This window comes from Meleagris gallopavo, chromosome 1 (assembly GCF_905368555.1).
Source record: "Meleagris gallopavo chromosome 1, MGAL_WU_HG_1.1, whole genome shotgun sequence".
In the NCBI taxonomy this organism is placed as follows: domain Eukaryota; kingdom Metazoa; phylum Chordata; class Aves; order Galliformes; family Phasianidae; genus Meleagris; species Meleagris gallopavo.
The window spans coordinates 78,389,798-78,412,800 of record NC_139404.1 but is presented as its reverse complement, the minus strand read 5'-3'; the positions used below and the strand labels follow the sequence as shown (position 1 = coordinate 78,412,800).

Sequence of the window (23,003 nt, the reverse complement as noted above, 5' to 3'; positions counted from 1 at the left end):
AGAATCCTTCCCAGCTGCCGTAAGTACCAGATGAATACAAAGCCTGCCAATTTTGTTCTAAGACTCTAGAGGACCTATTAAAATGGCACATGTTAGATTCAAGCTCACATATGGTCTGATGTAGTTAAACTTCTCTTTTGTATGGAACAGTTCAATCCAGGCGAGATGGGGAGCTGCTGCACAGAAATGATGTTTGAGTTTTATTAAGAAAAAGCTACATTCATTAAAACAAACAAACAAACCATAATATATATAATAATTAAAATAATGACTTACTACTTTATCAGTGACTGGCATAAAACTATTTTTTTTTACTCTTTTGCACTTTATTTTGGCTTCTTAAAAAAGCCTGTTGCAAACGGAGAGCCCAAGTGTCTTGGCTCAGATTTTGGATAATGTTTTCAGCTTTATATTAGATTACCTTTAGGGGATCCTTTTGGTCACTTTCTACATCTGTAAATTTTTGCCTTCACCCTTAATTTTTTTTTTTTTTTAAGTAGTGATCAGTTCATCAAATTCCACCTGAATTAAGCTTTTTTCCAATCCACTTTCTAATCAGCAAGCCCACTCTATCTACCAAAGTGAAAATGCATGACTTATTGCATAGCTCCTAAGTAAAACATGCTAGAAACAGCAGAAGAGAGTAGGGTGAACTAGAGTTGCTCGTACAATTCTCTGCTCTTCTCCTTTTAGCCTGCATGTGTTGAAAACTGGAGAAACAGGACGAAGGCATCATGAGGTGTTTGGTGCTGAGTCATGTGCAAAATACCATGTTAAAGTCAAAAGCATTGCTGTGACTTTAAGTTAAACAGGTTAGCAGATGGTCTGTATCAGTCATGTGTAATGTGCCAGTTCATGTGCTTGCTATGATTCCAGTAAGGAAGGCACTCAGCCTTGGTGAGGTATTGACTGAAATGTCATTTGTTGGAGCCAACAAGAAAGGAAAGGGGAAAAGGTAATATTCTGTCCCTTGGGACGCTGAGAAGTCCTATAGCATCAGATGGACTTCCCATTGGACAGGGTGCAGTGTTGCATGTATGGAGAGGTTCAGCAGTATTATGGCCTATAGAGTTCTTACAGGATTTTCTTGGAAGAAAACAACTTTATTAATCAGTTCAGCTGTTGACTGAAAGAAAGTTTGCACATGAGCATGCAGTTTTGATGTAAGGTATTAAAACAGGGACACAGGCTATGCTTGCTCAGGGTAATTGGCATACCTGCATTGACTCCAGCACCATCTTAAAGGTTCAGATTTTCTGACTCTATGCATGCTGTTGCATACTGAACAGTGTCCTTTCTGGACACTGTTTTGATGCTGCTGTTGGATTGGTTTCCATAAGGAGTGCAGGGCTCCAGAAGTGGTGGGCGATTTGATACCCTTCAAATAGCAGAAAATAGGCTGTCTGGCTTTCTCCAGAAGCACAGTGGAAAAACGAGCTAAAACTGGAATCCTGAGGATTAAAAGATAGAGCAGATAACTTAAAACTAGTGAGAAAACATTGATTTGTGAACCAGAACGATGATACAGAATCAAAATTTTTCCAAGGGAAGTTATTGTTAACAGTTGTTATTTATCTAAAAGCCGCCAGCAGTGGGAGAGAAGTTCTGTTTGAATTTTTCTTACTAGGTTGTCAATTTTATGTCTGTTGTGGCTTTTAAAATGTTATGTTTTTTCTAGTTTGAAAAATAGGGACAAAGTACGGAAGGAGCAGTCAGTAAAATATATAACTCAATTTCAGTATGTGTTTGGGACTGCTTTCAATTAGAGAGAAGGGCTAGCACAAGTAGCCCATGATGTTCTAAAGCAGAATTCTTGTAACCACCAAGGCTGGCAATATTCCAGGGCTCCTTATCCTCAGTCTGTCTTAATATCCTAACCTAAATTTTCTTACAGAAATTGAAGAACAGTTTGTCATCGTTTTTGTTACTAAAGCATACAAAATATCCTAAACTTGCTTTTCACGACCTTCATAAAACTGAACAAGTCTGTCTTTGCCATTCTTTTTTTTCCCTAATGAAGCATATGTGTTCAATTGTCATTTTGTTCCTTTGGAATCATTACAGTATCTGAAGCTGCAGTCTCTTTATCACCACAGGTGGTCATAGGGCAGAATGGAGCAGTGTAACATACCATTGTCTCATGCTTTGCGTGACATAGTTATTAATATACACAGCAACCAGATTTTCTTTTACTGTTTGCAGCAGCGCACACTTGATTCCTGTTCATTTTGTCCTTCATTTTAAGCCTGAGATTTTTGCAGCGTGTTGCCTTTCTGCTCACTCTCCTTGTTAAAACCTAAGGACAGTACCTTCTACCTGTCTCTACTGAATTTCATAATGTGGATTGCAGACATTTCTTCTTTTGGTTTAGCAGCACTGCTTCCCTAAGCATGTGAACCCCCCTCTGTCCTTGTTTTGTTCTCAGTCACTAGAAAACATTAGCTGTCACAAGGACCTGGGCAGACCTTCAGAGTAGGGTTATCTCCACTTGAAACTGACTACTTGTTGAGAACAGTTTTTAGGTGTGCATCTTTCTTATTATCAATTCATTTTCAGGTTTTTTTGCCTGGTGTGCTTATGAGGACAATTTCTTTCTGTACTTACAGAAGATGACCAGGAAGATGAAGCCAGGCTCTCCACGGTGGTATACCTGTGGGAGGACGAGAGGCAATGGGTGTAAATTTGTTCCAGCTATATGTGAGGTGGAGGTTTTTTCCCCATGAGAAGGGTCAGGAGGTGCAGCAGGTTGCCAGAGAGACTGTTCAGTTTTCAACCTTAGAAGTCTTCCGGATGATTGGATAAAGTCTCAAGCAGCCTGGTTCATCTCAGAACTGGCCCTGGTTTGAGCCAGAGGGTAGACTAGAGACCTGCTGAGATCCCTTCATCCTGAACCACTCTGATCCTAGTCTTTCTCGCGTCCCTCTTAGCTTTTCTTTTTGCCCTTTGCGATTGTCACTGGAATTTTGACAGTTCTTGCTCATATCACAGGGAGTGCTTTCAGCAGTTCCTCATTTTCTGTAGGGTAGTGCTGACACTACATCAAAAATATATAGCTCATTTCACCAACTGCACAAAACCTTAGACTCTACCTGATTTGTTTTTAAGTCTGTATGACAACATGACATCAGTTTCCAAATGTGTTGTCTCCCTGTGGTTTGCTGGTGGCATCAGCACTTCTCAGCAGTGACATAGCTCCAGTGAGACTGTGATTGTCACCTCCTGGGCTGCACTGCTGTACTTGAAAGTAGGTGTGAAGGCAGCGAGCTGTCCTGCAGTCTCAAAACAACTTACTGCCTTACGGCTTCACAGGTTTGATCTTGCATTCTGCACAGGCCTCAATAAATGCAAGGATCTGTATGCTCGTCATACATATACATACATATACATCACCCCTCCCTGCTTCTGCTGCAGATCCTAAGAAGGAACTGAAGAACGGTGGGGCTTTTTGGGCTGTCGACTGGAGGGGATCAGGCACTGCCTGCCCCTGGGGAGAAGCAGCAGTTTTTCCTTCCTCCAATCCTGCCTTTACCAACGTGGTTTCCATTCATCGCGGTGCTCAGTGGCACAGGGCAGGATGCTCCCCCCGCTCCCATGTCGCCACCTCATAGCACATCACTTCCAGGCGAAGTGGCACTGGAGGGGGTGATGGCTGCTTAGGAATGTATCTGTGAGCAGATGGCAAGGCAGATTATTGTTCATCCTAGGGCGATGATGATGATGATGTGCCAGCTAGCTGCTGGTTGTCCATCAGAATTAATCAGGAGATTCTGTGGCATGTGATCAGCAAAACCACTCCTCTCTCCTGGGAAAAGGGAAGGAAGAAGAGAGAAGCAGCTCTGTAAAGCGAGTTATCAGAGATGCACATATTTCCAAAGATAGGAGAAGCTTCCTGTGGAGAGGAGGCTATTTAAGAAAAGCAGGAACATTTTTAGTGTTTTGTTTTTAATATGTTCTCGTGCTCTTCTATGTTTCTGCTCTATGCCTAGCTCCTAAAAAGCAACAGTAAATTTGATCGCTTTCTTCTTGCCTTTATCTCACTGGAATTGTAGAACACCTGAAATAAAAATGCGTAGAGGTTTATAAAACCTTTATGAATACTAGCTGCATGTATAGCATGAAACATTACGCGTGGATGTGCCTGGTTTGGGTTTTTGCTCTGTCAGAGGAAAGGACTTGAGGCCTGCTGTGCTGAAAACACTTCACAAACATGAGTTCCTTGTATACTCACAATATAAACTAGGCAAAAGCTGAGTCAACCCACTGAGCTGAAAGACAGTATCAGAGGTACAATTCAGAAGTTTCTACGCTTTGCTGATCTGAAGGGTAGTTTACCCTTCAAAGTGGTGTTTCTTATTTTTTTTCTTACTGTTTGACTAAACTGGTTAATGAAGTGCTGAAACAATTAGCAGATTATGTTTAATCAAAGTAAGAAAGTAAATAGGAATTACATTTTTGGATATTGTTTCTGTAATGGAAAACAACAATAAATTGAAATTGCTTAGATAAGCTGTCTATCTTACTAACTCAGTAAAATTTGTTAAACTTTTTACTCAGCTTCTGTTGTCCAGTCATGGCACATCCTTTTAATGTACAAGAACTCTGACCTCCAAGAATACGTTTTGCTGGAGTGTGATTTATGGAGAACTTATGGTATTGTGTCTGAAGATGTTTCAGGTGGTACATTAAATACTTTATTACCTAGAGCTATTGGACATATGTACCATCTACCTTAGTACTGCGTTTTCAACAGGCATGCATTGTGAGATGTAGAATATGGGATGGAATTTATTTTCTTAATCACTTCTCTTTCCTTTTACGCTTTCTTTTTAAATGATGGCGTAGCTTTAGGCCATTAAAAAGGTACCTCCTGTGTCAAATAATCTGAGGTCTCTGTCTGCGTTGCGACAGGAAATAGAAAGCAAGGCAAAGGCAATTTAAGCTTTTTTGGCTCTTATTTTGCAGGTGATCAAATTTGAGACATTGGCCATAAGAGGAAATTTACTTGAAACAGAAATGAGATAGAATGATATCAAGAGAGGTAGTCCCTCTGGACTCTCAAGATTTGCAGATGTCAGGGAGGCTTTTTATTGCTTTGTCTGGCATTACGATAAGCTTCATCAATATGTCTCCCTAACAGCTCCATGAGTGATATGGCAGATCACCAGCATGTTATTCGAGACAGCAGTAATCTGTAGGTCAGAAAAACTTATAGAACACTCCTGATGCCAAGAAGTCCTTTTTTCTTGCTTATGTTACAGATGATGAGAGTTGGAAATAAATTACTGGCTTATTTCTGGTTGGGTATAGGTCAGGCTGAACTGGTAAATCAGTCTTGCAGGCTTTGTTTCTGATAAATTCTAACTCTATCTTTGCAGAAGGATTCTTGGTACTTTGCATCTCTAGTACCTGGAATTTTCTGTCCTAGTTGTCTTTTAATAACAGATGTAATCTCAGGAATTAGTGTATTTCTGTGTCTCTGCCCTTTCAAATGTTTTTTTCTTTTCTTTCTTTTTTAAATTATTCTTGGTATGCAGGTTGCTGGAGTGAGACAACTTTAGAGACAGTTATATACTCAGGGATGCTCTATAACTCCTAAATATTTTGCTGCTGCTAAGAAGATTGTTACACATCTTCTGCAATGAGAAGTTTCCTGTTTCTTTTCATGAACATTACATGCTTTTACCATGAAACCTGTGATAAGAGATTGCAGTGCAGTAGGAAAGAATTGTAGAAATGCCAATTTTTAACGTGTGCATTTGGCACTTAGTGCTGTCTCACTGCACCATGCTATCACTTCAGTTCTTTTCATTTACATAGGGCCATGTGGTTCTCACTGCATGAGTTAGAAGAAAAAGGGATGGGTCAGGTAGGAGAGTTCCCCCGTGGTGCTTTCAGTACTGTTCCCTGTTACTCTGATAACATAGCAAGGGAAAGTCAGGCAGGCTGAGTGCACCACCTTTGGAGGAAGCTTTCCATCTCATTGCTTTGGACTTCCCTTTCCACCCTTCTTCTGGTTTGGGCAGTGACCCTGAGCAGAGGGTTTTGTGCAGAGGGCCCAGGAGGTAGGGTCCTGCTCAGCTATCATCCTTTTCTGGCCACTGGGTGCAGATTTGGGTGTTATGTTAGTCATGGCCAGTTTTTACGAGGAAGGGGGAAAAGATGGTAAAAAGAGTAAAGGAAAAAGCACAATTTGTCCATTAAGGGATTTTTTTAAAGGCATTTCACTAAGAAGAAAAAAGAACTTGAGAAGCATGGCTGTACAGAAGAGTAGCTAAAGGAACAAAAAAGATTACACTGATACTACAGTTTTCTTGATTGCAAGTCACAAATGAGGTTTCATGTGATAAAAGGTAACGTATTATTAATACTTTGCAATGCAGCAGAGCTAATAGGGCATTCAGATAAAGTGTGTGTGTACACGTCAGAAGGGAATTGGTCAACTTTTGTACAACTGAGAATACAAGGCAATTGATGAGAAAATGCTAATCTGCATCCTTTTTATTACCAGCAAAAAATGAGTCCCCAAAAGTAAATTGGAGAGCAATACCTGTTCTTATTACACGCTATTGTATAGCTTGGCAGTGCTGGGGCACCCTTCAAAAACTGCAGGCTGGGAGCATGGTCTGTTGCACCAGTAAACAGCAGATTCGGTGAGTGTTTCTGTTCCAGACCTTCGGACAGGAAGGTAAGAGAACAACGTCTGCTCTGATGATATGCTGCCTTTGTTTTGAAGTAACCAGCATCTGAAAAACCCGCTTTGTTCCATGTCAAGGGCTTCCAGAGCCTCTCAAAAAACAAAGAAGGGAAAGCAGACTGAAGAGCAGTGCGTCCTCTCTGCTGGCCCATCTTGCAGTGCCATTGAAAAGAGCTAGAAAGAACACGGCGTTGCTTCCTCCTCCTCGCTGTTGCCAGCTGCTGCCATCAGGCTCCCAAGGCCTGCTTCTGCTTGAGGCCCTAGTATGGAAACCCACGCTTCTGGCAATGGCTTCTTGGCCTTTCAAAAGCTGCCTTGGGAGGAGGGTTTAAGCACTTCCTTCTTGCTCTTTGTTATTGAAGAGATTCCTGGTGGGTATGTGAGCAGATTTGCATGAAATAAAAAGCCTCAGAATCCCTTGTGTAACCTTCTTTTTAACTGGAGTTTATTATAATGAGAAGAAAATGACATTTTAGATTTTTTTTATTAATCTCCCTTGTTCTCCATTGGTGGCCCTAGTAGCCTTGCGGATTGGAAGCTCAGACAGTAGGGAATTTTCCTTGCCACGCATAAACTCTGAAGGGAATTTGAAAGTAAAGGTTTTCAGATGTTGGCATTTCTGAGCCATCTTCTGTTGAAACGGATGTCCGTTTTGATGACAAGTAGCATAGCAGGTGTGTCAGAACTGTAAATCCCTGTTCTTGGGGAATCTCTTGTATGCTTCTAAAGGGATTCAGGAATTACAGTAAACATGGAGGAACAGATCTCTCTCAGAAAATCAGAAGTTGTTTGTTAGGCTGTTGTGGCTTAACAAACTGATCTCAGGCATGGGAAGTATTTCATGTTTACCTGAAACAGAGGAGTAGGAGTGTGGGTGGGTCTTAAATGAATCTCAGTACGTTCCTCTACTTTGATTTCCCTGCCCCTAAGTGCTCGGGATTTTCAAGGATGAGAAATGCTGTCCTTACGTATTCTAAGGTATTGCCAAGGGTGTCTTATCTCAGCAGTTCCTATTTTTGTTAACAGCAGGGTTCGTTTTGTGCCAAGGAGGTCCAGAACAAGTGCTGGACACTATTTTTGGCCATCTGTACTAACATTCTAGCAGCACTATTTTTCCAAGTTATACCAGTGATAACGTGACTGCCTGAGTAAAACTCACTCTGCAGCTGAACAGAGACCTTCTGTTTTCAGGACTGGCAGTTCCTCAGTTTTTATACGTTTAGACACTGCTCTCAGTCTTTATGCATTTGCACACTGAACATATGCACCAACTAAGTGCAGTTTTATTCTGATTGCAGTCAGACACTAGTTAATGGCAATTACAAAATAGATTTGTTTCACCATTTGCTAATAGTGCTGTGTTAGAGAGTATGCCTGTATCTCTTTTTTAAGTAGCCATTTTCTTACATTTTAAACAAATTGTTTTGATCATTCTTTGAGTGTTGGAGAATTGCAGTTTTGAGCCCTCTTGAGCATGTTTCTGGCAGTATTACCTCATCTAACTCAGAAATAGTGCTGCTGTGTAAGGGCCCTTAAATGCTGTGTCTGCTACATCTATATTATAATAATAGAAGCTTTGAAAAGAAACTGATTGACATTAACCCCAAATGAAATGTTTACTCTCTTTTTAATACCTGTGGGCAATTCAGTGCTCTGAATCTATATCAAAGAAGAAGAATGTTTAAGAAATATTATTCAGGCTGAAAAGCAGGAACTCAAAAATGAGAGCTGTATCGTGGCATGCATATATTATGAAACGTTGTTGAATTGTATGATTAAACACTGGGTTTTGCCCTCAATGAATTCACAAAATCAACCTTTTTTGGAGGCTGATTTAGTGTGTTTTACAGCAGAAGTATATAAGACTGCTTCCCAAACCTGTTGTACCTGTGGGTTAGACAGCGAATGCAGCCCTGAGGAGCTAGATCTTATTCCTACCTGTGCTGTGGATTCTTGTATCATGTTGAGCAGATCAGTGAAAAAGCATTTGCAGCTGAACGATCCTTGCTCATCACCTAATTTGCAGAAAGCTGCCTTGAAATCTTACGGTCTGATGCTGGGAAGTATTGATCTCATAAATGTTTCAGTGGCAGAGCTGGATGTTTTGTTCCAGAAATAGGGTTCCCTAAACAGTGTCTTTTCCTACATGTGGCCCAGTGTTTGTACCCTGAGGGGCTCTAAAAACAGCGTGTGCTCTGATCCTACTGGGGTGTCCAGACAGGACTAAAGTAAAACCGTACACTTTCTGTGTTATGTTTCAAGACAGAGTACTGCAGTCAGCCTTGGGCTGTGGCATGTCCTCAAGAGCCTGAGATCCAGTGGGCCATGAAACCTCTCTTAGAAAGATGAGATGTGGCACTGCGTTTTATGTAACACACTGTGCTCTGTAATTGGCTTTTTTAATGCATTTATAGAAGCACTGAATTACTTGCAGGGAGAATAATATTGCTGTGGTGTTCAGGAGACAGGTTTATTTGGTGGGTTTTTCTGTCCTTTGCCTTAAGCAGAAGTCAAATACGAATGCAGATGGGCCTATGTCTCCACTATGGGGAGAAAAGAGAGATGGGGGGAGAGAAGGTTAGGCGGTACAGTTGGCAGGAAATTCATCTTTCCTGGGGTCAGACGGGTTTCCCTCTCAGGCGCACTGAGTTGCTTTCTCACTGAGATGCTAGGGATGGATTCATGAAGGCTGAGTAGTCCCTTTAGCTGGGAGAGTCTAAAGATCAGCACATCCTGAAGTCTAATCTGCATTATCATTAATGCAATCAACCGTCAATTGTTTTAACAATTAGCTCTGCTGCTAGCTTTGTTCACTAAAGTCATTAAAACTCTCTTTAAGCTTCAGTTTAACCCCTTCAGGTTCCTATTGCTAGTAGCTGACTGTCCTTATATGCTAACGTGGAGTGTGTTGTGGTAAATAACGATCCAGGTCTGTGTAGCCACTCGACCTACTATTTCTGTCAGTAATGATTCAGGGGAGAAGTGCCTTTAGCTACTGTCCTAAATAGTCCTCTAAATCCTGAAAATCAGTGAGAAACAAAAGGAACTTAATTATAATTAGTACTGACAGCTCTGCCTATTACTTAGACTGCAAAGTATTTCCATTAAATTAGTTTGGATTGTTTGTGGAGGGAGAATACAAGAATTGCTCTGTTTTCCTTTCCTTTTTTTTTTTTTAAAAAAAAATATATATATATTCTGTGCAAAACTTGTCGAATGCTTATTTTATGCTGAGCTTTTCCATTCTATGCATCCACCTAAGTTTAAACTGCTTAGGAAAAACTCATCAAAATCAGTTTGGCTGTTTTGAAGAATGGGCTGAGAAAGCAGAATAAGAGACAGGGGAAAGGTAGCTTCTTCTGTCTGTGTTCTAAATGGCAAATTCTGCTATGAAGAGATCTTTTGTCTCTAGCTTGTCTGACATCTTTCTGGATCCCTGTTGGTAGGAACCTAGGAACTCTTGTCTTTTCCTCAGTCCTTTAATAGTCCCTTTCTCACATCAAATGAAGCACTCAGAGTTAGAAAGTGCTGAAATTCATGTTCCTGGTGCATCCTGTGACATTTTCTCTTCCACAGATTTTTTTATTTTCCGTACTGTGAAAGATGAGCTACGTGCATGTAATAGACTTTATGTCTGATTTACTGCAGAGGAACTGAAAACTTGTGAGAGTAGGGGAAATAGTGCAAGCAAATGGCAGTAGCAGTCACAGGAATGTGATCTGATGACTCTCCAGGCCAGCTATGTTTCTGTGTTGTTTCGGACTGGTCGTTTTTAGGTAAACTTCTCTAAGGCTGTCACAAACTGTTTTTCCTAGTCAGTTGTCATGCCCAGTTCTAGAGCCTGGATGATGATGGATTAAATAACTGCATGCTTTTTGCTGAAACAAGATTCAGAGAAGCAAGTTTCAGTATCTAAAGGGGAACTACAGGAAGGAAGAGGACAGACTCTTTAGCAGGGTCTGTGGTGATAAAACAAGGAGAAACGGCTTAAAGCTCAGAGAGGGTAGATTTAGGTTGGATATAAGGAAAAAATCTTTTACAGTGAGGGTGGTGAGGCACTGGAACAGGTTACCTAGTGTTGTGGTTGACAGCCCTCTCTTGAGACTTTAGAGGCGAGGCTGCATAAGACCCTGGAGTTGGACTGGAGGGCCCTCAGAGGTCCCATCCAACTCTAAGTGTTCTATGTTTCTATGAGTCTATGATCTCTTAGGTATCTCAAACCAAGTACTGCTCCAGTCAGCAGATAGTGCTGAAATTCTGCTATCTGTGCCTTAGGTTCACCCCCCATGTAGTGGTAATAATGCTAAAAGAAGGTCGTAGCAGATTTTGAAATAAATTACCTTAATGTTTTGTGCTTGTTGTCAAGAATAAAGAGTTGGGTGAGATGAATGCTGGAGTAATAAAAATGACCACAGTATAAAGTACAGTGTGATGCACCTAGCATCTTTTGTAAACATCTCCTGTACACATGGAGCTCATCAACTGGAAACTGCAAAGGCAGAAGAAAGGTCTGGGAGCATTGCTAGAGCTTGTGATAATTGAAACAGCTCTTCCATGATCTTAAAAGGTCTCAGTGGCCATTGAAGAAGAACTAATGCCTTTGGGATTTTGAGATATCTCATCTGGAGAGTTACATACACTTCAGCTTTTTCTGTATAGCAGAAGGATGAGAGCAAAGTGGAGAAAGTGTGTTATGAGGCAGATAGCATGGCCAAAGGGATGGGTGGCCAGTTTTATTAGGGGGAGACAATGCATGGCTTGTTTAGACTGGCAAAATGAAGGTGGAGGGAATTAGTAGGACAGCAGTTTGTAAATATATCTGAAGGATTAACAACCAGATGGAAGCTAGCTGAGGTGAGGTGCATGTTTTGGCACAATAGTACATAGGTTTTAAATGAATGGGAGTAAACTGAGCTTATAAGTATCAGAATAGTGTGAGTCTGAGGCAGCATCCCAAAGAGCAGAGTGAAAGAAAAACCCCTTTGGCTGGATATGAGCTTGATCCTTCTAGCTACTGGAACAGGCTGCCTTGGGTGCCTTATCCATGGAGGCCTGTAGCAGGGGACTGGAACTGGATGGGCTTTAAGGTCCCTTCCAACCCTAACAATTCAGTGTTTCTATAGAAGGCCTTGGGCAGATTCATTTCAGTTAAATGTGTAAATATGCAATGAACCAAGCTAACATAATGGAAGCAGTGTTAACTCTGATGTCTCCTATCTCTGCTAGCTCCTGTTGCACCATCGCTGCGTTTTTGCACTCTGTAGAATTACAGCAGATATAGCACACATGCTTTGGGCATTGGGCGTGTAATGCATTGACCTTTTCCTTCTCTCAAGTGAAATAAAGTCATTGGGAATTGTCTGTAAATATGCTGGCCCTATACTTCAGAGCTTGAGCTGCTTTAGTCACAGCGTGCCTCAGGGAGCCAGATGACCAGTGTATCTGTCCTTGAGATTGTGGGAGCAGATGAGATCTTTCACATGGCTGGTTTTTAACATGCTTTTGTATGTGTGCCTGAACAGGATGTATGTGCTCTCTGTTGGTATTTCCAAGATGCAAGAAAGCTCCAGGTTATCTTCTTGCCCTGCCTCATGCAATGTCTTTGAATGGAAAGCCATCAGTTGTGGCTATACTGAAGGAAGAAACATGTCATCAGAGTGGGAACGTTGCCATTCTCAAGCTTTAGATGGCCTTCACTTCACGTTTGTCATATGCAATGCATGTTCGTAAGGAGCATGTGTCACTGCTGATGTGATGTGCCATGTCATAAAAGCTCTGCTGACATTTTGTGACCTCTTAATGTCTAACAGAAGAAGTTTGTAAGATATAAATGCCATCTGCCATGGCAAACCAACTTCTCAGTTCTCTAATCACATACGCCTCTTCTGAAATGCTACATCACCACAAAAAAAAAATCAGCATATTAATGGAAGAAGCCTGTCATTTCACTCATTCTCAGATTCTTTACATAATTCATCTATTAATTTTATTTTCTGCTTATGACAAACCCTGAAAGGTGGAAGTTGCAGAAAAACCATGATAGCTTCAGGAGTTCCGTTTCATTAGAGCTCTATTTGTTGTCTGATTTTTTGGTGCTGTGAATTGGAACCGTTTTCCCTATGATTTTTATCTCTTGCATATACTCACTCATGGGATTCACAGATGGACGTGTTTTCACAGCACGAGCTGTCTCAGGAAAATGCAACAAGACTTTGTGGCTGAAGTTAGGGAGTAGGTTGTGAAAAGTAGAGAGTTTTCCTCGTCTTTGTTCATTTAGACTGTTATGGCAATTGAGATGTGCTTGTTATTTTAAATTGATTTAACTTGTGCCAATTTTTCACACTGATAGCCTCAAATGTGGGATAAGGAGACCAAACTTTGGCTTCAATTGTTGCCAGGCTGACATCTTGTATAGTTGTTCTGCTTTTGAATCAGTAGTGCAATTTTACTAGGATGAAAAAGTAAGCAGTGTTTTGTGCTTTGATAGGAGAAGAGAGCACTTTATCCACCTACCCTTTACGTTGCTTACTGCTGGTGTCAGGTGTTCTAGCTTTTACATGTTGGTGGGACAAACTTTATAAAGCTTTTGCAGGAAGTTTGCACATGTTACAGTCCCCACATACAGCACAATTGGGTATTTATGAGTAACAATGAGCAATACATATTTTAGACGGTGCTAAGGTACAAAACTGCATTTCTACAGACTGGTGAAAGGGTACTGATTCTGCTTCCTGTCCTGAAGTGTTTTTATGTGTTTTCCAAGAGCTGCAGAAGCATGATCTAGCCCTCACAGCCAAGTGGGCCTGTTTTAATCACTCTGCTACAGGTGGGGAAGGAGATACGCTGAAAAATTAGGTGATAAGACCAACAAATCTGTGAATGCAGCAACGCACGGTGCTAGAAGTCCTGGTTTGTATACTTATCTCATTTTATCATGCTCCAATACCGTGGGCCAGCCCCCTCCATCCAACTGCGTTTGTACTTACCATCAGTAATATAGCAGGCTTTAATACTGATCCTAACACTTACTGCTGGACATAAACATAGCCAGAGGAGGGCCATGAAAATGATCAGAGGGCTGCAGCAACTCTCCTATGAAGAAAGGCTGAGAGTGTTCAGCTTGTTTAGCTTGGAGGAGAAGGCTCCAGGGAGACCTCACTGTGGCCTTCCAGTACTTGAAGGGAGCTTACAAGCAGGACAGGGCCAACTTTTTACATGAATGTGATAGTGACAGGACAAGGAGGAATGGCTTTCAACTAAGAGAAGGGAGATTTAAGTTAGAAATTAGGAAGAAATTCTTTACTCGGAGGGCAGTGAGGCACTGGCACAGGCTATCTATACAAGCTGTGCATGCCCCAATCCCTGGAGCTGTTCAGGGCCAGGTTGGATGGGGCTCAGGGCAGCCTGGTCTGATGGGTGACAACCCTGCCTATGGTAGCAGGGTTGGAATTGGATGGGCTTTAAGACTCCCTTCCAACCTAAGCCATTCTATGATTTTATTATTTCCCTGATACAACTTATCCTCAGGCTCCCTGTTAGTGAAAAAGGCTTTTTTTCTTTCTTTATTAGGATACTGAGAGATGATCCTATATATTTTTAGGTGCCATGGAAAGGGTAAGTGAAAAATGACACAAGAAATCCCAAAGTCTCAGAGCATGCTGGCGTATGTAAGTAAGTTTTGGGGAGGCAGCAGGATTTGCTATTGTACAGCGTTTCAAGGCTAAGTCATTGTGCTGCGCTGCTGCCCTCATAGCGAGCCATATGGCGGGGTCCTACTGTGCAAGTACTTCCCTAAGGTTCCTGCTCACAGATGGAGCAACGGAACCAAAAGGCCTGCTGTGCAGGAGTTCAGTCAGGTTTTGTAACTGCATTGCCAGGCAACCATTTCAGTCGCCTTTCTGTTTGACCTGTTTTTCTAACTCCTGGTGAGCTCTGTGAAACAAGCTTATTCTTAGTTGATTTCATACAATTGTTAGTTTACCATTCTTAATTTCAAGAAATTAATGTGAGCAAAATTAACTTTTGCTACTCTGCAGTAATGACTGGTCTGCTTGCCATGGCCCTACTGTAGGAGGAGAAGCCATCCTTTTGCATGAATTTCACTGTCATGGTTGTACTAACAGTTACTGCAGAGCAGTTTGGGCAGTGTCAAGCTGCAAACCACTTCATTGTGGAACTGAATTGTTCCAGAGGCCTGGGAGATAGCAATTCCAGCACCTGGAACAGATGATATTTGAGTTCCTAGTACTATAATGTGAAGCTTTTTATCGCAGCTTAGTCGTAGATAACATTTAAAATGTCTAGCAAGAAAGAGTGTGTGGGATTAGGGAGTGTCTCAGTAGTGGTACTGTAGCACATCTAGGCATTTGAGAGCAAGAAACTGTACCCCAAGCTGGGTTTCACTGGGTGACATCAGAGTGCTGGCTTTGTTTTCTGCTTAAATAATAACCAGGTACATCCTTTGTGGAAAGGGATTGTCAGAGTGAGAAGAGCTATTTAGCATCAAGCCAAGTAAACAGTGAGGCATTGCTGTTGAAAACGCTGCATAAAGAGCTGGCCTTGTTGCTTTTCTTCTGATATTTAGCAACTTTTTTTGTTTTAGGAACTTTCCGTTGTACTTTCTGTGAGACTGAAGTGGAAGAGGATGAGTCGGTGATGCCAAAAAAGGATGCAAGGACACTCGTGGCAAGATTTAATGAGCAGATCGAGCCCATCTATAAGCTACTTCGTGAGACGGAAGATGTCAACTTAGCCTATGAAGTCCTTGAACCAGAGCCCACCGAGATTCCTGCCTTGAAGCAGAGGTGGGAACAGACCCTGTCTTCTTTCACCATACTGCTTTCTCGTAGTGTGTTCATATGCTCCGTGAGGCTTTCCTAAGCCTTGTGCATTAGGGATCCACTTGTTCAGCACCAATGGTGCAAGCCACTGACAAATTCCCTGAGGAATGTATGGTTTATAAGGAGATGACTCATCCACTTACCCACAATCACTTTTTTTACTAAACAAGGCAGATTACTATTCTTCTAATCAGTCTTCTGCATGCACTTTTCTGTGGGGTAGGGGACATGGATCACCTATGGCTAGGATGTATTCCACATTATAATCAGAAAATCAGGATGGGGAGTGACTGTTTACAAGTGTGGATAGTGATAGGTCAAGGGGGAATGGTTTCAAACTGAGACAGGGAATGTTTAGGTGAGATATTAGGAGGAAGTTTTTCACTTAGAGGGTGGTGACAGACTGGAACAGGTTGCCCAAGGAGGTTGTGGATGCCCCATCTCTGGAGGCATTCAAGGCCAGGCTGGATGTGGCTCTGGGCAGCCTGGTCTGGTGGTTGGTGACCCTGCACATAGCACAGGGGTTGAAACTAGGTGATCATTGTGGTCCTTTTCAACCCAGGCCATTCTGTGATTCTATGATCTTTAAAACATTCCTGCCCTGGAATGTGGGAAATGACACTTTCTTTCAGAACTTTTGTAGTTGTACAAAAATCGATGATGTTTATAATAACATAATAATGCAGAAAGATGTGGGGAGCTGTCAGTTTTGTCAGCTATGGTGAAATGTGATGTGCTTCTCTCTGTTTAAAAAAATAATTAATTAAACGCCCAAGAAAAAAAATCTGTACCACGGGGAAGCATTCCCACTGCGCCTTAGGATGCTTGACTTCAGTTAATGGGAGAACAAGCAAGAGACTCTTTACTTTCAAGCTAACCTTGAGAGAGAATGTTCATCATATATTAATGCTAGACAGTTTCTAATTAGTATAATAAAAATTACTTGTCTATTCATAGTCTTTTTCTAGCCAAGGATATAGCTAATTTTGCTCATCGTTCTGATAAAAAAACAGAAGCGATATACGGAGGGGAGAAGATTTTTCCAAGGTCACTCAACATTTCTTTGTTGATATGGGGAGTCTTTGAAGCCTTTGTTCCCAAGCTGACTCACTAAATTTTGCTTTAAAAACTAAGTTCTGTAGTTTGTGTACTAAAACTGGGATAACCCCACCAAAAAAAGGGTCATTTCTCAGTCTTCCCCATGGCCACCTTGTCTCGGTGCACAGGAAATCAGCACAGCAGAAGCCTGTCTATGATTAAACAGGAGCACCCACTTACTTGACTCTTAAATACTTAAAAAAAATTGTAAATGTTTAATTACTCCGAGCAAGGAATGATAAAATAAATAAGCATTTTAAAACCCTTTCTTGAGCACAACTTACTTCAGCACATATGATGATTTAATTATTTATTAACTCTTATTAATTCAAGGCAGATAATTGCATGAAAGTATTGCTGTGAGATTATTTTTTTTTTAATGCCAAATGTTGGGTTATTTATTATGGCCATTTTTATGGAGTCTTGAATTTTTGAAATCATTGACAGAACTGACTTTTGATGATTTTTGAAACTGACAGAAAAGGTCACAAAGTGCCCACGCCTCTCTGCACAGACACAGGTGTTGAAGATGGTAGCTCTAACCAACTGCACCAACAGCATGCAGTTGTCATTCACCTGCCATGTAATCTGGTCATACCTCCATCTGTACTTTGCTAGGAGTCATTAATTTTTTTAATCGTGCGAGTTAGCCACGTAGTTTATAAAATATACATGCTTTGTCTGAGCCATTCTGCATGGTTTCCTAAAACAGGTGGATTTTAATCATAGAATCATAGAATGCCCTGGGTTGAAAAGGACCACAGTGATCATACAGTTTCAACCCTCCTGCTGTGTGCAGGGTTGCCAACCACCAGACCAGGCTGCCCAGAGCCATATCCAGCCTGGAATATCCCCTTCATTTTCTTATGTCAGAATAGCATGATGTTAGATAACATAAATCTTCACAGAATTCGTTTTTTGTGGTCATGCTATCTAGGACCATGAGTTGTTTCCTTTGAAGCTGAATCTGTTAAGAGTAGCTAAATGGAAGAGTGCTTTGTTTCAAATATGGCACAAAAAGAGTTATCCTTGTTTTGCAAGACCTTTAATTAGTAGCCTGGACAGGCTTGAGGTAAAAATTTCAACTTGTTTTCCCACTGCACAGTGTGGTTTCTGTGGCCCATACTTCAGCTATGTTAAGAATTATTTATGTCACCTTTGAAGACAGCTTAACCACTCACAGAGCAACTTCCATCACGGTAAAACAACCAATGGGTAACGGAGCAAATGTAGCTAGAGCTGGGCCATTGAGCTGCTGCTGTCTGAGCAGTTCCTGGCTCCAAAGTGGCTGTGCAATGTCTGGAACCAGGGGAAAGAGTACATCTTGGATCCAACAGAGGAATTCCAAGAGTGCACTGCCCTCATCTGCCCTGTGCTGCCCGTAAGGCAGCTTGCACATCTGGCCTTTTGCTGGTGCCTGATGTAGGGTGTTTAATGCCATCTCTTGGATGAGTGTGCTGAACAGTAAGATCTCTTCTTGCAGTAAGGAACGTTCTGCTGGTCACATAGCCTTGAGGCTGCCCACTCCTTCTAGCAGTACGGTTGAAGACGCAGTTGCATAAATGATGCAGTGAGTTGGGATATGCTTACAAAGTTCACTGAGGTCTGAGAGTCGACAAAATGTCTACATTATTCCAGGTGAATGTGACACATTGCAGTAGATAGTTTAAAGTAATTCATGTTGTAGGTGTTTCTTACAGCTGTTACCTTCATTTTGAAATGTCCCTGATATTACGGAATAAAAAGTATTTTGCTACTGAATGATACTGCGTGGGCAAAAAGTCCATTTTGAATATACTTCTGGGCACCTCTGTGTGAAAGTAGTATTAGGCAGCTCTTGGCGCTGGAGAGTATTTAGCTGTCACACTGCAGCGTGGAGAGGGAGAGGCTGGGGGAGAGTTGCATTGTACATCTTGTGGAGGAAAGTGGATTACATAAAATTGTCAGGGAAACGCTGGTTACGGATTTCTATTGTGTGGGAAGCAGAGCGGTGCTTTTCACAGAACACATGCCTGTCTTGGAAAACTGAAAGGTGCCAACACTTGAAATAACACACTGGGAAGAAGGTCTCTCTGTGTGGTTCCTTAGGTTATATAAGCAGTGCATGTGCACGAGTCTTTTCCTTCAGCCCAGAAATTCAAGGTTGCTGTGAAGCTTTCCCAGCAGGGGCTGCCTGTGGGAGAGAAGCAGTTAGTGTGTGGACACATGCTAACACAAACATTGTGAAGTATTTTGCTATCAGATCGCAGTGAATGCACTAGTAAGAGGTTGTGAACAGTCCTCAATCCTAACCGAGGCTCAACACGCTGACATTTCGTATCTAGGGAAGAAAAATGATCACCTGTCCATGTTTCCCCCTTGTTTACACCTAAAAATTGTGCAGAATTAGCTTGTCAAGCAGTGGTTAAATCCTCGCTGATATAAAAAGATGCATATTACTCAGGTCTCCAACTGCAGCCTTATTTTAAGCTTCTCCGTTGGAGGAAAGGTTGCTGGGTAGATAGCAGCAAATGAACCGTGCTCACTCACAACTTGTGTCAGCTCAGCTGATAGCAGCTGGCAGCAGAGCAGGAACACTGCTAGCATCCATCATTGATTTCCTCTGGACAAAAGGAGAAACCCAGGCAGTTCTGGTATCCGTGAAAAGCCTTAGCTTTAGCTTAGCAGCCTTCGCCATTGGCAGTCAGATGGCTGCAATTCTATGGCATCTAATAGGGGTTGTGGGTGGCCTCAATGTGCAGTAAATCTACTGTTTTTCTGTGAAGATGAAATGCAGTTTGGAAGTAGAGGAATAGTTATCGTTGGCTTCCTCCACCTGGAGAGCAGAGAGCTTCCATTCTTCTGCATCTGTAGCCAGACAGTATTTTCAGCTCATTTCCATCAGTATGCAGAAAATACCCCGCCCGATGTCCTCTTTCCATCAGATTCAAGCAGGACTGTTTCCTTTCTTCATCAGTCTCCTGAGCTAGAAGGGAGCCTGAAGGAAAGTGTGCTGGCAGCAGCTCCTCTCAGAACACAAAGGAGTGCTAGACTGTGCCTGTCCTACCCTCACATTCTGTTATCACCTTTCTCCCTCCAGCTTTTCTGCTGTGAAGACAATTCTGTCTTATCTCTTCCTGCTCTTCAGCACCATGCGAAGCCCTTTGCCCAGCCCATGTCCTTGGTTTGAAGCTGTCCTCTCATTTTTCTCTGCATGGATTTCCCACTCCTTCCAGGGCAGTAGACAGTGCAGATATGCTGCATAATGGGGGAGATGTGTTTTGTGGGGGCACTGTCACTCACCATTCAAGCAAGAGTTAGATCAGTATTTTTCTCGACGAGTTAACCCCTTCAGGAGCCCTGAGGTTAGTGTCTCACAGATTGAGCATGCTGGGTCTTTGCTCCTATCATCTGATTTGCTTAGAATTTAGTACTGGATTTTATGCAATATAAGGTTGCTTTGTAAAAGCAAAGACAATATCAGATGCCAAACACTAGATTATTGTGGGACCAAGTTTTGCTGCTGTGACTTTTATTTCAGGGTATTCTGGAATTTTACATTTGTTTTTATATTAAGTGCATCAGCATCCTTAATAGTACTTGTTCTCTTCAGTAGCTGTTTTAGAAGTTGCCATGGCGTTATGTAGGGCTCTCTACTAAAGACCACAAGTTGCCCAAATCTGCAAACTGATGTAGAAACTCCTGGACCACATGCTAGAAATGAAAATTCTTGGTGATAGTCCATTCAAGTGTTGCAATGCTGGCCAAGAGGGACTTGTTCTGAGTGCTCTGTTTTTGTCTCTTTGACTTTTGTGTAGCAAGGAACGTACAGCTGGGACTGGTTCAGGGACAGCTGCTGTTACGGGTGGACACCATCGAGAAGCCTGGACTACAAAAGGACCATCCTATGAGGACTTGTATACCCAGAACGTTGTCATCAGCATGGAAGATCAGGAGGATGTTAACAGATCTGCAAGTGAAGGAAAACCAGCACGAGAGAGGCCCATTTGGCTACGGGAGAGCACAGTGCAGGGGGCTTATGATCCTGATGAAATCAAGGATGGTAAGAAAATTCACCGAGCAGAAGCACTGCTCTGCTTACCTGATGCCAGAAATACATTACCCTGTGTGTACAGCTGCTGCTCCCAGCGCTCCGGGTTTTGCCAGCTCCCTTCTCCTGTGCAAAGCACCTGTGGTGTAGGTAGATGTAAAAAATCCCAGTTGATTAGATGCACAGAATTGTTTGTGCTTCTGAAATGTTAATTATCTGTTACCTCTTCCTATACCTTTATTAATGGATGTTCTCCTGCCTTGAGAGTTTATTGCTTTTGGATGAAGGTCTTTCAGTTTCATCAAGAAAGCTGGCCCCCGGTGGGACACTGCTGGAAAATAGCATTTATTAACATTTGGTGACTTTGAAGCCTATCAAATCTACCAGCAGTGTTTTTGTGCTCCCAGCATACAAAATATTTTATATGAAGAGTATGTCAGAAATAAATTTTCTGGAAGCACAGTAGGAAAGCCTATTACAGGTGGGTCCTTGCTTTCTGTTGGTTTCTCATTGTCTTTGCTTTTATTTTCATTCGTGTTGAGGACACGTTGTTAGCTGACCGTAGCTAAGATCTTGTAGGCATTAGTAGAAACTTTCTGCGTTGCTAAGTTTGCTATTTAAGCTTACACACTAATAATAGGAGAGACTTTTTATCGTTTGTATGAGTATAAATCGATAGATACAGTCTTCCAAGTCACTTGGGGATTATAAAATAATCCCTGTTGGTGCCCTAGGAACACAAAATGGCAAAAGGGAATCGTGTATAAGTGTGAGATCCTGAAATAGTTCCTTTCCTAGCACCGAAAGTGGAATGGAGTTCTACAGGTAGAAGCAGATGTGAAAAAATGGTCAGAAGATACCTGTTGATGTTGTTTGCATGCAAGCCTTCAATACAAATGGATCCTATAACATTATCCCAATAGATTAAACAAGGTGGTGATGAAATGAACCTCCTCTTGCAGTCTGTAGCAGATGATGTTACTCAGAAGCCATAAAGTTCTCATCACGTTTTTCTGCTAGACATTCAATTCACCTCTGCTTTTAAATGGGTGCTTTGAGATGACTTTTGGTGTATACAGCATAAATGTTTCTCAGATGACACTGAAGAACATGGAGGGAGAGTATATCTCCTACAGTGCAATTGCATCACTGCTTCACCTCACCTTGGAGATCCAAGAGGGAGCTTGTGGAAATAGCCTGAAATTGCTGTTGAAACACATTCCTATAACTCTTGCATGTCATAAATGGGAAGGAATAAAATTTGGAGCCACTGAACGAAAACATTGACTGCTTGGGTCTGGCAGGAACAGTTCTCACAAAAGTCTTTTGTGCTATAGAATAACAGGCAGACAGCTAAACACAAGGCTGCCAACCTAATGCCTTTGCTCTTCCTTTCTTTCAAGAATTTTGTCTGTGTATTAGTAATAGTTGTGGTCATCACCTGTTAGTAAGCTTCATTTACAATAAAACACAGTTCCCATGAAGTTAGAGATAGGTCTTTTGGCCTTTATTGTACCATAGGAAAGGAGAGGCCACATACTCCCCTTGCTTTGAGTGCAAAATGCAGGACTTACTTCCTCGGTTTACCTGTTTCTCGGCATATTTTTGTCTCAAGTTGAAAAAAGTAACAAGTGCATTTTTGAACACTGGAGGGCTTGGGTGTCAGCTGCTTGGATGTGGTGCTCACATCCCAGGCTTTGGAAAAGAAGACACGGCATGTTAATTTATGAAAGCAGAAAGCCATCACATTGGCTCCAGGAATTGTTTGCACACAGCTTCTCTTGGTGCAAGAGAGAGAGTTTGCCTTGGGGAGTCTGTCCTACTTTTTGGGCCTTTTTTGTACATAAGGTTTTCTGTATCTCTTTTTTTTATTCTGTAGTTTTTCCTTCCTCCTGCCTGTAGGTTTAATGATATTAAGAAGACTCACAGTACTCAGCAAACATAGGAAGTTTTTTTGCAGAAAGCCACTTCTTGAGCAAGAATTTCAGCTTTTGAATCTGTGAACTGCATGCACCCTGCCTGCTCAAACCTTGTCAAACCCTTCCTATAGCTATTGTGCAGCTAACCTTACTGAAACAGGGACACAGGCTTTGCATCTGCCAGCTTGGAAACCACAGTCCCTTTCAGATAGAAGATGCAGGTAGAGAGCCAGACAGACAGGCCTCGCTGTTGTGGCTGGGCTGCAGGTTATCATGGGGGAACAGCAGCTCTTTTAACACAGCCTTGCACACTGTGCTGCACAGTGTGGCTTCAGGCTGTGAGCTTCATCAGCTTTGCAGGATAAATCCCACGCGCTCTCACCATGATCCTCTAATGAACTTTTCCCCTTCCTGCCTGATAA

The 23,003-nt window shown here is 41.9% G+C and overlaps 1 protein-coding gene across 3 annotated transcripts in view; it reads left to right on the top strand.

Moving 5' to 3' along the window:
• Window positions 1-23,003, top strand: part of GTF2E1 (general transcription factor IIE subunit 1) — a 52,461-nt gene that overhangs the window by 25,227 nt on the left and 4,231 nt on the right. For all 3 annotated transcript variants that reach the window (XM_085236731.1, XM_003202688.5, XM_010718975.4), the window contains exons 3-4: window positions 15,297-15,498; window positions 20,430-20,674. In XM_085236731.1, coding sequence (XP_085092857.1) covers window positions 15,297-15,498; window positions 20,430-20,674 — 447 coding nt within the window. The remainder of the gene's footprint in view (window positions 1-15,296; window positions 15,499-20,429; window positions 20,675-23,003) is intronic.